Below are 14,860 nucleotides of genomic sequence, written 5' to 3'. Positions count from 1 at the left end.
ATTGACCGTGTCCATGCTGAGAGGGACGAGCAGCCCGCCACGGGCGGCATAAAAGGTCAATTGTATCGTAGATAGAGCTCATTCCCAAGCAAAAGTGACAACGCATTCTCCGGTACAGTCAAGCCTGGGCACATGACGTCGACAGATCAATATACCGGCCAGACACCTCTCGTCATCACCTCTATTACATGTCCTTCCCAATCTTTTACATAGACTGACCTCCCGCCCAGCTCCCAACTCATTTTTGCGATGATGCTGACATTTTTGTCCTTGAAATGCTGCTCCCACTGTGAGAGCTCCTCATGCGAGGCACACGCGAACGCCATGTGCTGGCCAAGGCCCGTCTCGGTCCCGTGCTTGGGAATAACGCCTGCGGGGAGTATTTTATCTCGTTTAGTCTTGTTTCGATCGAACAGGAGCAGTATTGTGTCATTGGGCAGGCTGAAACCGGCACTTCGCGGGTTCTCGTGGAATGGCACGATGCCCATTATGTCCTTGTACCATTTGGCCAGGCTGGCCACGTCTGAGGTGTAGAGGATCGTTTCCACGATCTGGCCTAGCTTCGGGGGCATGATGGAGACCTGACTTTGTTGAGGCTATCGTATTTGCCTGTTTGGATGATGACGTCGATCTAGAACTCCGGGTGGGTGTTCCCTTTTATACTTTGAATGTGACTGGTTGAATAGGCGGGGTTGGCCAGCCACCTTTATGCCTCTACACTTTCAGTAACAGTTTGATAGACCGTCGATTGGAGCTTGGAGCTGGTTGGAGCTGCATCACTGTTGAATTCGCCCCCGCGTCGCGAGCATACAGACTCCCTGGGTTGGCTTTTGTTCGGAGTGAAGTCGGATCTTGGGTGTTTCTCGTCAGCCGTACTGCCGAAAGTGGAGGCCAACCTGCCATGCAGGTTGTTCTCTTTTTGTTTCTCCTTCTCCATTTATAATATTAACATTCGGTCGCAAGATACATGACGGGATGAGAACCGGACAAAAAGTGACCTCTGGCTATGCCACTTTGGTCTGACCTTTTCATGACATGGCATGCTGTCGTCTCTTTGGCGGATGGCAAAGGCACGTCCTTGGGAAGACTTGATAGATCCCCGTCAGCGGCTATGATACACACTTACACAGCAGCCTGGTCGTTGTGTGTCAACTTTGCCGACTTGTTATGGAAAAGAAGACTTGACGAATCACAGGAAGCTGGCTGGACGACATCTGAGGGCCCCTCTCGTTCGCTGAGGCGCGTGTCGAGTTGACGAATTTATGCTGGCGCACATTTGGACCCATTAATCGGCATCGGGGGGGAGGCCGTGCAACGAGGCGCAGACACGCTTAATGCTGCACGGCCAAAGGCATGGTGATGTGACGTCGCGGCCGGGTATTGGGGGTTGGCGGGCGAGACTCGTGCGTGAGAACTTGAGAACTTGTGAGACGCGCGGGGACTCGCGGAGAAAAGGCAAGAGCGACCGACACCTGGACCCTGTTGCAGCTTTCTCGCCAATCATCTTGCAATGTCTGTCCCCCTCGAGTTGCAGGCACGATCCTCGATGGTTGCCCTGCCGTGCTTGGCCGTGGCCGATGAACCAAAACTCGTCACTCGAGAGTCGAGGAAGGGGTCCGGCCATGGTCATCACTCACCCCAAGAGCGAAAGGCCTCCGAGGCGCAACACGGCCGTCATTTAAGACCCCTGGCCTGGCCACTTTTGGTCAATTGCACTTGGACTCGCCCTCAGCCATTTCCACCAACATGAAGATCCGGCCCGCGACACCAGAAGACGTGCCCGCAGTCGCACGCATTGTCTTGACTGCTCTGCGTGACGAAGCACCTTGGAAGGCGTTCTTCCCGCGAATGGCCGAAACGGACCCCGAGTATGTCGAATACTGCGAGGCAATCCTTCAAAGCTATTTTGCACCCGCCAATAAAAATTCCTGGCTCTTCTTGGTCGTCGAAATCTCCGCAGCCGAGGCCAGGCTAAATCCTGGGCCGATGATCGTTGCTGCTGCCGTGTGGGACATCTCCACCAGTCTTGGCCACGGCCAAGGCCACAAGGGGCGGCAGAGCAACAGTATGTCGTATCAATCCGAGTATAACTCTGCCTACCACACATACTGACCAGTTCATGCAAAGCCGCTGCACCTATGGACTTGAAGCAAAATCACGGGCCCGTTTTCTCCCAGGACAACATACCAGCTAAGCCCGTGGCCCTCAGCCAAGCCGTCAGCGACGGGAGAAGGAGACACTTCTCCAACCATGTTCCCTACATTTTCCTCCATATATTGGCCACAAGACCTGATTACCAAAGGCAGGGCTACGGGAAAGCCCTTTGCAACTCTGGAATAAATCTGGCCAAACAAAAGCATGCTTCGGTTTGTGTTCAAACCGCGCCTCGAGGTTACGTCCTCTTCTCAGGGCTCGGTTTCGCCGACCAAGGACCCATAGCACTTCCCGCAGAGCCAGATGCTGATGGCGCCCTTGTCAAGGCCATGGTCCTAGATTCACATCTGATACAGCGCCGTTCATCAATTCTTTACTCCCTAATGCGCTATATTACGGGCTGACGTATCTGCCCGTGGGTGAATATTGAGTTTGGGTCAGGTGGTGTTGCGCGTCACGACTCACCACTGTGCACATCCTGTGGTTGACACAAGCAACCAATGCCATTTGATAAGGATGCTGGTCTCTCAAAGACGCTTACGTTGCCTCGAAAGATGAGATACTTTACTATACAAGTCGCCTGTAGCAACGCACCACGGAGAATATACCCTCATTTCTCTCTTCCAAGCTCTCGCGGCAGTTTTGTGTGCCTGCAATGCATCCAAGGCCTCTTTGTTGCTCAAGTCCCCTTTCAGGCACTTCCAAATAACATTCTGCTCAAATTTTGGTGACATGTTATCATTTTGTGGTGGATTCCGATCCAGATTCGTGGGATGTACATCCTCGTCTCCACAACCGACCATGGCCTGCTTCTCTTTGGCGATGACGTTGTGTGCGGATATTGAGTAGAACCTCGGTTTGTTTGGGTCTGTCAAATACCTCGGTGGAATGAGATCATCGACTGAAGCCTACGAGGGTGCGCCCGATTTGGCGGCGGAGATCCCTGGACACGAGATACAATCAACGCTGAAAAATAACCATCTCATTCACGCAACTAAGAATAATCTTCCCTCAGCGCGGACTCCAAGCACCTTAGGTAGGGCTCTACGAATCTCTCCTCCCCAAGCGTCGATCGAAAAGCAATGACTTATTATGGCTCCGATTGGAGACGTACCAAACATGGCAACTCTCTTGGAGCTCCTCTTCCATCGCATCAGCATTTATTCCAGCCGGCCTGGCGTTTCGGAATTTGTACATTAGGAAGAGCGAAATGAAAGCGTTCTAATATTTCGGCAAAGTCACATAGGATTTAGAGCTCCGCTAGTTCTGGTGACATTCCGCCGCCAGGTATTAGTAGAATCAGCAGTCAAACGGGAAACGAAGCCTCCTGCTGCGCGCTGTGTGTCCTGGGCCCCTAGAGAGGGTGAAAATGGCGAATGCGAGGCATTTGTCTGTCCATGGGCGAGTTTGGCGACATTCGGTAACAAACAAGCAATAGAAGGGCCTAAACTTGCGCTATCATGGCTACAAGACTCAATTCCCTGGAGTGTTCGCAGTCTCAAAGTTGAGTTGTGAAGACTGGGGGTTCGCTAACATGGTCCTTTGGGTAAAGAACGTCGACCGGCTATAAGATGCCGTGAAATACTGTTGACAGTATCATCAGAGGCTGGGGTAATGTACCAAAGCACTCGAGGACATCCGAATACCTATTGCCCAGCTGCATGAGAAGAACATCTCGCAAAGAAACTGACAGGCTACATTGGGGTTAGGGTCTCGAAAAACATTTTCAACTATTCCTTCGTTCTCGATAACTCAACCCGCATGATGAACCCGGCAACATTTAAGTCAGCTGTCCAGATTCACGTTCAAACAAACATGGACTCGTCGGTGCGGACTTCTCGCACCAAGGTCAGCTTGGACGGCTTTGGATCCGTTGGCCTTGCATGCATCATCGGCAACAAGTCGCGTCAAACTATCAAAAGCCGGCTTCCAGCTTACCAAATTAATGTTATTGTAGTTGTACAAACAAATCTTTTCATCCAACCATTGGCAGGGAATGTAGTCACCATAGACCTACATCCAGCCAAGTCGGCGCCATACAAACGTCGCACCACTCATAACCGCCGTCACACCGGTAAAGGCGATCAAAGGACCGTAGCCCGTCCCATAAGCACCTAGGAGTTGTCCCTTCCACGGCATGGCCCTGACCAGGACCTGACTCAACGGGCCCGACACGATATTCCCGACTCCTCTCCCCGTGGAGAGAACACCAATAACCATGGTAGGGTCAAACGAGCTTCCCCCTCCGACGCCGCGGCGGGTGGCCATCTCAGTAGCGACGTCCCTCATGATGCCCGTCCAGGCAGACGCGTACGGGCCCGCAAAGAGACCATACACGACGCAGAAGACAAACAGGACGGGGATGGAGTTGGCGAAGCCCCATAGCAAAAGCGTCCCCAGTCCCGCGCCAGCGGCCGAAATCACCAAACACGTGGTGACATGCAAATGGTCCGTCAGGAAGCCCATGAGGGCGCAGCCAAACGTGGAAGCAACATTGACGAGCAACAAGGTCAAGGCAGACATGAAGGTGCTCGCGCCGATGGATCTCGCATACGTGGGTAAGTAGATGCCCGGCAGGAAGAAGCCCAGCGCCTGGACGGTATTCGCAATCTGATGCAGCACAAAGGTCCTGGTCAAGGCAAAGCCAAACTTGAAGGGCTTGATGTGTGTCGTGGCGGCCCGCGGCAGCCGGGGCCTGATGAAGAAGGCAAGCGGCATGGTGAGGAGGAGCAGCGCGGCAGCCCAGATGCGAAGGGTCGTGCGGAAGCCGTACTTGTGCAGGAGGAACTCGAGAACAAGGGGCAGGGAGAAGCCCGCCAGCCCCGTGCCCGACCACATGATGCCGTAGGCGAGACCCTTGCGCCTGGCGAACCACTCGTCCATGTAGAGCAGGCACGGACAGTAGGCGACGGAGCCGCCGACGGCGTAGAGCACGCCCTGGGTGAGGATGAGGTGGCCGACGTTTTGGGACAGGGAGCTGGCCGTCAGGGAGGCGCACATGAAGAGGAGGCCCATGATGGGTGACCATCTGCTGAAGCGGGGGTACATTCTCTGGATGCCCATGACGATGGGGATGTCGAGATACATGATGCCCTGGGATGCGTAAGTACCAAGACCAAGCAGCGTGGGAGGGCCCGAGCCTCAAGGACGGCGCACCATGGCACAGGTACCGATGATGGGAATCTGGCTGGACGCCGCGAACGGCTCGTGTGTGCTGTAGTAGTCCTGGAAGACTCCAAAGGAAAACGGGAAGCCTACGGCACTCGGACGACACGGTTAGCTGGGGACGTATGGAGCCATTGACTCTATCGAGGGAGGGGGGCAAAGGCCGGGACAAATCATCACTCGACGCATGAGGCATCTTACCCCATGTCAAGGCTTCGACGAAGAAACAGGCGGCGAGAAAGAAGCACGCGTCCTTGCCCCCGTCGACGGGCGGCAGCGAGAACTCCTGTCTCCCGTGGCCTGCTCGCGGCCCGTCCTCTGGCGGTCGATGGCCGGATTGGAGCGAGGCCCGGGTCGACTCGCCCTGACGGCGCAATTCCATGGCCGAGGAGGCAGCATTTGCGACATCCATTCCGGGCTACTCGACGAGGTAGAGGCCAGCCGGCTCATGTCGAGCAGCCTCCCGGAATTGCGCCGGCGCCGCAGGGCCATTTATACGTCGCTCCGTGTTGTTGCTGGCGACAGGCACGCCCTTTGTCCCACTTTTGACATGACGTGAATCGCGGTGACGAGGCGTCGGCGTCGGGTACGTGCGAAATCGTGGCGGGCCAACGTCGCCGTCTACGGAGTAGATCCATTGTTCGACACATCGTGGACCACATGAATCCAACAATGCATTACGTACTGGCTGCATACTATCAGCAGTCCACACTACAGTCACGACCCGCCCAGCATCGATTGTCTCGCCTTGTCCAACTTTGCGGCGCCAAGGATCTCTACACGCCCCTCGAGAGGCATCATACGCTCCTACCCTACACCTCCGATAGCGGAACGCAACCACGCAGCGCACGTCCGCCAGGACCAATTTCGCCTCGCCCTGAGCAGATCCCCCGAAACACGCCGCTCGACGAAGCATCTCCATGGCAGAAAAACACACGGCCGCTGAACTGCAGCCAGGCCCGGCGCGACGACGACGCGGTGCTGTAGCTGTAAAGATACAATTCGGAACCAGGAACGACTACAAGGTAGTAAAGGCCATGTCCACCAAACACCGAATCGACATGCGTTGGCAGTAGAAAATTCCAATCTTTTTCATACCAACCACAGGCCGTATATGCCCAAACCACCAACCACCCAACCCCCTCGACCTCATGCAGAGCCTAGACATCCACGACACCACGCTCCAGTGTCGGCATCGTGTCCCCTCGGTGCTTGCTCGTCACCACGCGTTCCGGTCCCAGTTGGGATCTACCCCCCGCCGCCCGTCAGCGAGTCCCGACACCAAAAGAACGCGACAGGAGCGTACCTTGCACAAACGCCGCCAGGACCTTACTACCGGTCTGCAGCAACGGATGCCCCACGACAATCTTTAAAAACTTCTCCAGCCCCGCGCGCCGGCCCTCAATCACGTCGTCGCTGAACCGGTTGGTAAACACTTTCCCGGGCAGAGGGGGGATGGTGACGCGCGCGCTCTCGCGCTCCAGGATGTCGCGGAAGTACTCAAAGTCCGAGTACCGGCGGCGCACGCTGCTCTGGCGCAGCTTGAAGGCGGGGATGTTGGTGCGGCACAGGATCTCGTAGTCTGTGTACATGGAGCGGCCGATGCCGTGAGTCCTCGGGTTGCGGACCTAGAATGGGCGGGCGGGCATCGAGGTGAGGCCAGTTAGCTAGCACACGCCGGGTCTGGCGGCGACGCACCCCGAGGAAGAAGCGCCGAGCGTACCTCTATCTCTAGGAAGTTCTCGGGCGGGCCGTAAATCTCGTCGAAGCTCTGCTGGCGGGTGTCCGGCATGGCCTGCATGATGGGCCGATGCGGCGACGAGGGACTCTTGGGCGGCGAGCTGGGAGACGCCGAGGACATGGGCTTGTTGTCGGCAGCCCGGCCCGAGGCCTGCTGCTCAGGCAGTTTGGGCGGTGTTGGAGGAAGGGGCTGTTTGGCGCGAGGAGAGGACGGAGCCGCTCGCGCGCAGGTGAGCGGTGGTGGCTTCGTCGCCGTCGGGGGTTGCGGAGCAGAGGAGGGAGGGGATGGCGCGGGCGGCGCGGAGGATCGCAGACGGGTCCGAGAGTTGGCGCTGCTGCCTGTGTGCCTTGGCGCGGGTGCTGCGAATCGCGCGGGCCGTCGACGTTGGTTTGCGGATGTGGACGAGGACGAGGACGAGGACGAGGAGGAGGATGAGGAGTGCGGGTTTGCAGAGCGCTGGCGAAGTTCCCAGGTTTGCTCAAGTGGGGTGATGGGTGCTGCCGGGGGATGGGAGGAGGGACTACTTGACACTTTGGCGCGGGCGACGAGTGGCATGGGTCGACGGGGCGTCGACAAATGGGCTTTGACTGCGGGCGACACAACACAGACAACCGCTGCCCGTGATGATGCCGTCATTTCGTGTCAACATGGTCCGTGGTCCGTCTGCAACGCCAATGTTCGACAACGAAGCCATGACCAAGTCCAGGCCGCGGCCGTCCGTCCCGTCTTGATTACGTACATTCCCGAGCAACGCCGCGCCGACATTCAACACCGCTTCTGACGCCTGGTGTAGTTGTTGTACAAGATTATCCTGCAAATAAAGCCGCGCTGCTGCGCCGGTACCTTCGCCGCGCCAATGTCCACGTCCCCTAGGTGGTGTTCATCTCGTACGTCTCCCTCCTCCGGATCCCCCAACCACCGGCGGCGACGACGTTGCCTCTACTTCCTGTCACCTGCAAATTTCTGGTGAATAGCCCGAATTTGTTCTTCGACATTGACTGTTTGTGGACTCGTCGCCTGCGGCTTGCTCTCTTGGTGGGCCTCGGCCGGAATGAGCGCAGCCTTCTTCCTTCTCGCCGCCTCCTCTTCCGTCACGGCCAGCCCGGTCGCAGGATCAAACACATCGCTTCGTTGACTCGCAAGACGCTTGAGGTTCTGGGCGATTTCGGAGCCCGTAATCGTGGCCGAGTACCGCGACTCTGCCGCCGCCTTTTGCTCTTTCCATCTGGGATCCAAGAGCTCAACTACAAAATCTGTTAGTCTCGTGGGAGCAGAACATCGACGAGGGCCGCGCGAATGGTACGTACTCCGGATGTGAGCTTCGAGCTCGTGGATGGGAATCTGCTGTTTACAGTTGGGACACAGAGCGGTCTGGCTTGCCTGCTTGCCTCGTTGGGCCGCTCGAGGCACGTAGTTGTCTCTAATCTTCATTGGGGGCGCGCCGCCTCTTGCTTCCGAATGTGCTTGTTGGACGCGGGCTTGGGCGTCAGCTCGTTCCTGGATACGGCGGGCTTCCTCCTCCTCCTGGGCAGATCTCTGTGACGGGTAGTCACTGGACTGCGCCTGAACGGTGGGCATCTGGCCCGGTTGCGGATACGGCTGTGCGGGCTGTTGAACGCCGTAACTTGGCTGGAGGGGCACGGGCGAGGGTGCATACGGCACAACGGCAGGGCCGCTTCCGACGGTGAATTCCTCGCCCGGCATGGCCTCCTCGATGCGAAGCATGCTCAGCGAAGCCTTGTTTCTGTCTTCGAGAGAGGCGTATTGGAGTTCGGACAGATTGGTCGGAGGTGGTAGGTTTGCCGTCTCGTCGGCCTCGGTGAAGGTGATGGTCTCGACCACGACAAAGTCGGCCCAGTCGATGCGCGAGAACTCTTCCTTTTTCTTCTCCTCCTCCTCCTCCTTCTTCTGGCGTTCCAACTCCTGAAACTTGGCGTGGTCAGCTCGTTGCCTAGCCCGGGCCAGGACTCGGAATTTGTCCTTCACGTTGCGCTCCAGCTCGGCCGTCTTCTCTTCCTGCAGCTTGCCGCCTTCGCCGCCGAGCCCGGCAGCGCGTATAAGCGCGCTGTACTGATCAATGAGATGCTGGAAGAAGTTGTGGAAAGTGTGGTTCGGGATGAGGAACTGGAACTGCGGGTTGCCGGTCTCCCGCTGGGCCAGTTGGGTCATGAACTGTCTTCCGTTCTTGGCGACAAACAGGGCCGTCAGGCGAATGACCTCGAGATCTTTTTGATTGATGCGCGGCATGCGCGCGGAGAATTCGAAGTCGGGGGGCTTCGGGGGCCCTTTTGGTTTCTCGGGCTCCGCAGCCGCCTCGCCTGGTCGGCCGGCGGAAACACCCGTCCCTCTCCCAGACTTGACTTCGTCTAACCGCCACTGATAGAATGAATGGTAGGCGTCGGAAGGGTTCAAAAAGCTGAACTTGGGATTTGCCGACTCCTTGTCCCGAATGCGGTCCTCGAATACGGCACCATTCCTTGCGACATAACCAGCAGTCTTTTCCAAGATGTTGCGTATTTCGCGTGGAGGAAGGACAACGCCTGACGGAGGCTTCAGCTCATCCAGAGCCGCAGACGCGTCGCCGTTTGTCGCAGCCGCAGCCATGTTGTGCCGCGAGAGGTGAGGTGGTTTGGCAATAAACTGTCGCGAAGCTTCCCTCGTGTTGCTGCAAGATTCGCATGCTGGGATTCCATACGGCGACGTGCGGACATACATTGACCCGGCGGCCCGGCCCCATCCTGAGCCACAGTGGAGCGGCTGTCCCAACCAAGTCTTGATTGATCATTGATCTCGGGACACGCGGGGGAAGTACGTTTGCAATCTTGCATTGCGCATTCACCGGGTGACATTGATGGCCTCCACGTGCCAATTAATAAAGCCGTGGGTGCGGAGGAAATGAGCAGGTTCATCTTTCAAACCCAGCTCGGCCACATGCCGAAGAAGTCTGCCACGGACTTGAGATGAACCTAATAAACACCCAGGTACGGAGTATTGACGACCTGGTACCGGAGATGGCTGCCTAGGTACCTAAGTAACTTAAGTACCTACCTACTTATGTACAAGTAGGTAGTGATGCGGCTGCACGTATAGATATGTCACTTTCGCTAGACTTGTCAAGACCGTGTTCCGCTTCCATGCATGACTTGTCTCACCCGATAGACGAGGACGGGCTGCCAGTCAAGCCGTTCCCGGCCCATCCATCTGTTACCGGGCACGGAGCGTTCCCATCGCCATCATGCTCGGTACAGTAACAGCAGTAACTCCGGTTGATTTGACGAATACTACTCCATCAATGGACAGTGCCATCTTCCGGAGGTCCCAGGAAACACGACGAAACGCGTGTCAAGGGCACCAGGATATTGCAGCCAAAAGTACTCAGTACTTGGTACGTGGCAGCGGCGGCGCACGTGGAGTTGTCGCCGCATTGGTCACAAGGAGAAGGCGGGTAGGGGTTCAGCTCGACTACTAGAGTCCAGCAAGCGGTGGCTGCAACCATCTGGACGCGAGCTGCCCGAAAAAAAAAAAAAGGTGCGCGGAGGCTGGCCGTGGAAAGCGGCACCTGGGGCAGCTCCAAGTACCAAGTACTCCGTACTCTCTACTTCGGTACCGAGTACATCAAGGTGCTAAAGCCCCGACAGCTCGGCGCCGTCAATCAGCTCTCTTGCTTGCTTGCTTGCTTTGCACCAAACACTCCCGTGCCAACCCGCCCCAAGAAATCGTGCCCCTTATCATCCCACAACTCTATTCTGCACCTCTCAACCGAGCTCTTCTGTTCTCCTTGTCCTCCCTTGTCCCATTCCATCTTCTTCCTTCATCATTTACGGACGGGGGCTCCTTGCCTTTTCGTCCTGGCCATTACTTTGTCTCTACATGGGGCCATTTTAATCATCATCTTTTTCGTTCGACACTTTCGTTAACCCTCTATTTTGTTTCCCACATCTAGACTCGTCCCAGCTTGGCCGAACCGCATCCTCGACGAGTCGCCGTCCTACGAACTCGCCATACACGCTCCGTCTCGTGACTGAGCCGCCATAATCATGGCGAGATCGAGTTCGGCTCGCGGCAAGAGCCCGTTGCCGCCGGCCGCCGCAACCAAGAGCAGAGGTGCCAAGGGCACTTCCTACAAGTCCGACGGCGTTGAAGACAACGACATCTTTCTTCTTCCCACCTCCGACTATGTCGTGGCCCTTCTGCTGACGCTGTTGGGTGCCCTTGTACGCGTATTTCGAATCTACCAGCCCAGCAGCGTCGTCTTTGACGAGGTGCAGTAAGTGTCAGCGGGCTGCCAGCATTCGTATCTGCTCTCATGCACCAACCAGTACTCACCACTCCTGCTTCTTAGCTTTGGCGGCTTCGCATCGAAATACATCAAGGGTAAATTCTTCATGGACGTACATCCACCACTGGCCAAGATGCTTATTGCACTGACCGGTTGGCTTGCTGGCTTTGATGGCAACTTTGACTTCAAGGAGATCGGGAAGGATTATCTTGAGCCTGGCGTTCCCTACGTGTCCATGCGATTGTTCCCCGCCCTCTGTGGAATTCTTTTGGTTCCCTGCATGTTCCTCACTCTCAAGGTTGTCGGTTGCCGTACCATGACCGCTGCCATGGGTGCCTCCCTCGTCATCTTTGGTAAGTACTTCGCCCGTCCCTTTGACCCTTGGCCCCCTTCGTGCGATGCTGCCCCGCGCTGGCATCACTACTAACTGGAGCACCAGAGAACGGCCTCCTCACCCAGGCTCGACTGATACTGCTCGACTCTCCCTTGGTCGCCGCGACTGCCTTCACCGCCCTCGCCTTCTCCTGCTTTACGAATCAACATGAGCTTGGCCCCGCCAAGGCATTCCAGCCTGCTTGGTGGTTCTGGCTGGCCATGTCCGGTCTTGGCTTGGGCATCACCGTCAGCATCAAATGGGTTGGCTTGTTCACCATCGCCTGGGTAGGCGCATTGACACTGCTGCAGCTCTGGGTCCTCCTGGGCGACAACCAAAACGTCACCATGCGCCTATGGTTCAAGCACTTCATGGCCAGAGCTTTCTGCCTCATCATCATTCCCGCCACCTTCTACATGGCCATGTTTGCCATTCACTTCCTCTGCCTGGTCAATCCCGGCGATGGCGATGGCTTCATGAGCTCCGAGTTCCAGGCCACTCTTAACAACAAGGGGATGAGTGATGTTGCTGCTGATGTCGCCTTTGGAAGCCGCGTGACCATCCGTCACGTCAACACTCAGGGTGGCTACCTGCATTCTCACCCACTCATGTATCCGACCGGCAGCAAGCAGCAGCAAATCACCCTGTACCCTCACAAGGATGAAAACAACATCTGGCTTCTCGAGAACCAGACGCAGCCCCTTGGTGTTGATGGTCAGCCCTTGAATGGCACTCACGCCTGGGACAACCTCCCCGACGGTCCTGTATTCGTCCAAGATGGTGCCGTTCTTAGACTGTACCACGTCCCTACTTTTCGTCGACTGCACTCACACGATGTCCGCCCCCCGGTGAGCGAGGCCGACTGGCAGAACGAAGTTTCCGCTTACGGATACGAAGGTTTCGAGGGCGACGCCAATGACTACTTCCGAGTCGAGATCGTCAAGAAACAGTCCCATGGCACGGTTGCCAAGGAACGTCTGAGGACTATTGAGACCAAGTTTCGTCTGGTCCACGTCATGACTGGCTGTGTCCTGTTTTCTCACAAGGTGAAGCTCCCTGACTGGGCTTCCGAGCAACAGGAAGTCACGTGCGCGCGCGGAGGCAGTTTGCCCAACAGTCTGTGGTACATTGAACACAATGAGCATCCCCAGCATGATGAAAAGACCCCCAGGGTCAACTATCGCAACCCTGGCTTCTTCGGCAAGTTTTGGGAGCTCCAGCGTGTCATGTGGACCACCAACGCGGGCCTGACCGAGTCTCACGCCTGGGAATCCCGCCCTCAGTCTTGGCCTATTCTCCGACGAGGTATCAACTTCTGGGGTAAGAACCACACCCAGATCTACCTCATTGGCAATCCTATCATTTGGTGGGCCTCCTCCATCACCATTGTTGTCTGGGCCTTGTTCAAGGGTGTTGCTCTCCTGAGATGGCAGCGCAGCTACAACGACTATGCCGACCCAACCTTTAAGCGATTCGACTATGAGCTGGGTACTTCGATTCTTGGCTGGGCTCTGCATTACTTCCCCTTCTTTCTCATGCAGCGTCAGCTTTTCCTCCACCACTACTTTCCTGCTCTGTACTTTGCCGTCATTGCTCTCTGTCAGCTATTTGACTTTGTGACAGTTCGATTCCTCGGGGTCAAGTCCAAAGATGCGGCTATTATCAATAAGGCGGTGACCATGCTTTTCCTTGTCGCATCCATCGCTGCGTTCTCTCTACTGGCTCCTCTTGCCTACGGGAACAGCTGGACCAAGGATGATTGCAGGCGAGTTCAGTTGTTCAGCACATGGGATTGGGACTGCAACAACTTTTTCGACCGTGTAAGTTCGGCTCGTCTATCTGCCTCGTGAAAATCTTATTGGTAAAACTAATCTGTTTTTTTAGTATGATGAATACACTTCCGTCAGCCCAGAAGAGCTTAGTTCCTCGGCTTCCAATATTCCCAGCATTCCCAGTTCTCCTGTCCCCCTTGGCCAAGGACAGCAGCAGCAAAAGCCGCTTGGAACCTCGCAGGATGCACCGTCTGTCAAGGTTCTTAGTCACGAGGAGAAGGTTGAGTTTCGCGACCAAGACGGCAACCTCTTGGACGAGGAACAAATCAAGAGTCTTGAAGGCAAGGTCAGGTTCGAGACCAAATATGAGACGCGAACCCGCGTTGTCGACGAGGCAGGCAACGAGCTGCCTGTACCCGATGGCGGGTGGCCCTCGGACATGGCTGCAGGCGTAGCTCCTCCCCACCCCGATGTCCAAGGCGTCGACCAAGAGACAGTCAAGGACGAGCATGTTGTAGCTCCCCAGGACGCAGCTGCCAGCCGTGACGGCGAGAAGGAAGCTGAACGGTCCAAGGCTAAGCCTGCCAGCGATTGGCAAGAAGCCACCGTCCGTGACGAATTGTAAAAAAATCTTTTTAAAAAAGGACTGAGACGTCGACTCCCCACTTCCATTGAACTGTTACAAAGACGGGCTGTACCTTGGGTATTTACCTCTTAATACTGTATTGTTTCCGATTTGACGACGCAGTACGAGGCACAAATGGCGCGGACAAAGTTATTCTGTTTAGTGAGTGGGCGAGCGCGGCCATGGGCTCGAAAGGGCCCTAAAAATAGGCGACGTTGAAGGATGAAAATGGATGGAGGGGCAGGGAGAAACAAAGGATCCTTGTTTCGCATGTATCTTGGCTGCAGTCAAATGGAATTACGTATTTGGTATGAAGACTCTGCTCAATGCGACGTGTCGCAGCAATTTACGCGTCCGGCTCTGGGCCCGCGGACCCTTGCCCTAGTATCATTGACTGCATTTCTCGACGTAGCCAGCCCCGAAAGCATCGTTGATCAAGGTGGAGAAACAAGGTGGACTCGACTTCATGCTCACGACGAAACGCAGCAGCTTCGGAAAGCCACGTCATCAGGTGCAATGGGCAAGAATTGACGCCGTGGCCAGCGGTAAGCCCGTGCATTAAAGCAAAAAAATAATTTCTGTATGCCTGTCCAGACTCCGTCCTATGCATTCGCATTCGTCGTGTGCTGCAATTCCGCCCGTGTGTCTGTTTACCCGCGAAAAACAAAAACAGACAAGAACAAAAAAGAGGAAAAAAAAAAAAAAAAGAAAAACCCGTGGTCATGAAAAGAGTCCCTCGTTTCCGTCCAAA

At 56.0% G+C, this 14,860-nt stretch overlaps 7 protein-coding genes across 7 annotated transcripts; 3 read left to right on the top strand and 4 right to left on the bottom strand.

Moving 5' to 3' along the window:
* Positions 1-146: 146 nt before the first annotated feature.
* On the bottom strand, positions 147-572 carry MAM_01192 (uncharacterized protein; the record flags this gene model as incomplete). The annotated part of the gene is made up of 1 exon (XM_040819991.1): positions 147-572. One exon carries the CDS (start codon positions 570-572, stop codon positions 147-149), a length of 426 nt encoding a protein of 141 aa, XP_040681479.1.
* A 1,174-nt stretch (positions 573-1,746) lies between these two features.
* On the top strand, positions 1,747-2,558 carry MAM_01191 (Acyl-CoA N-acyltransferase; the record flags this gene model as incomplete). Its single annotated transcript, XM_040819990.1, has 2 exons — positions 1,747-2,065; positions 2,128-2,558. The coding sequence occupies 2 exons, from the start codon at positions 1,747-1,749 to the stop codon at positions 2,556-2,558; spliced, it is 750 nt and encodes a 249-aa protein (XP_040681478.1).
* A 1,609-nt stretch (positions 2,559-4,167) lies between these two features.
* MAM_01190 (MFS monocarboxylate transporter) lies at positions 4,168-5,731 on the bottom strand (the record flags this gene model as incomplete). Its single annotated transcript, XM_040819989.1, has 3 exons — positions 4,168-5,247; positions 5,311-5,408; positions 5,521-5,731. 3 exons carry the CDS (start codon positions 5,729-5,731, stop codon positions 4,168-4,170), a joined length of 1,389 nt encoding a protein of 462 aa, XP_040681477.1.
* Positions 5,732-6,538: 807 nt separating this feature from the next.
* MAM_01189 (sorting nexin-3) lies at positions 6,539-7,120 on the bottom strand (the record flags this gene model as incomplete). The annotated part of the gene is made up of 3 exons (XM_040819988.1): positions 6,539-6,567; positions 6,626-6,947; positions 7,043-7,120. 3 exons carry the CDS (start codon positions 7,118-7,120, stop codon positions 6,539-6,541), a joined length of 429 nt encoding a protein of 142 aa, XP_040681476.1.
* A 1-nt stretch (position 7,121) lies between these two features.
* On the top strand, positions 7,122-7,841 carry MAM_01188 (uncharacterized protein; the record flags this gene model as incomplete). The annotated part of the gene is made up of 1 exon (XM_040819987.1): positions 7,122-7,841. The coding sequence occupies one exon, from the start codon at positions 7,122-7,124 to the stop codon at positions 7,839-7,841; it is 720 nt and encodes a 239-aa protein (XP_040681475.1).
* A 158-nt stretch (positions 7,842-7,999) lies between these two features.
* Positions 8,000-9,664, bottom strand: MAM_01187 (Surp module family protein; the record flags this gene model as incomplete). The annotated part of the gene is made up of 2 exons (XM_040819986.1): positions 8,000-8,304; positions 8,368-9,664. 2 exons carry the CDS (start codon positions 9,662-9,664, stop codon positions 8,000-8,002), a joined length of 1,602 nt encoding a protein of 533 aa, XP_040681474.1.
* A 1,433-nt stretch (positions 9,665-11,097) lies between these two features.
* Positions 11,098-14,109, top strand: MAM_01186 (dolichyl-phosphate-mannose-protein mannosyltransferase 1; the record flags this gene model as incomplete). The annotated part of the gene is made up of 4 exons (XM_040819985.1): positions 11,098-11,327; positions 11,403-11,692; positions 11,779-13,532; positions 13,597-14,109. The coding sequence occupies 4 exons, from the start codon at positions 11,098-11,100 to the stop codon at positions 14,107-14,109; spliced, it is 2,787 nt and encodes a 928-aa protein (XP_040681473.1).
* Between the last annotated feature and the right edge of the window lie 751 nt (positions 14,110-14,860).

Source organism: Metarhizium album (genome assembly GCF_000804445.1).
Source record: "Metarhizium album ARSEF 1941 chromosome Unknown scaffold_2, whole genome shotgun sequence".
Classification (NCBI taxonomy): domain Eukaryota; kingdom Fungi; phylum Ascomycota; class Sordariomycetes; order Hypocreales; family Clavicipitaceae; genus Metarhizium; species Metarhizium album.
The sequence above is the reverse complement of the archived record's forward strand: the minus strand, read 5'-3'. Positions and strand labels throughout refer to the sequence as shown.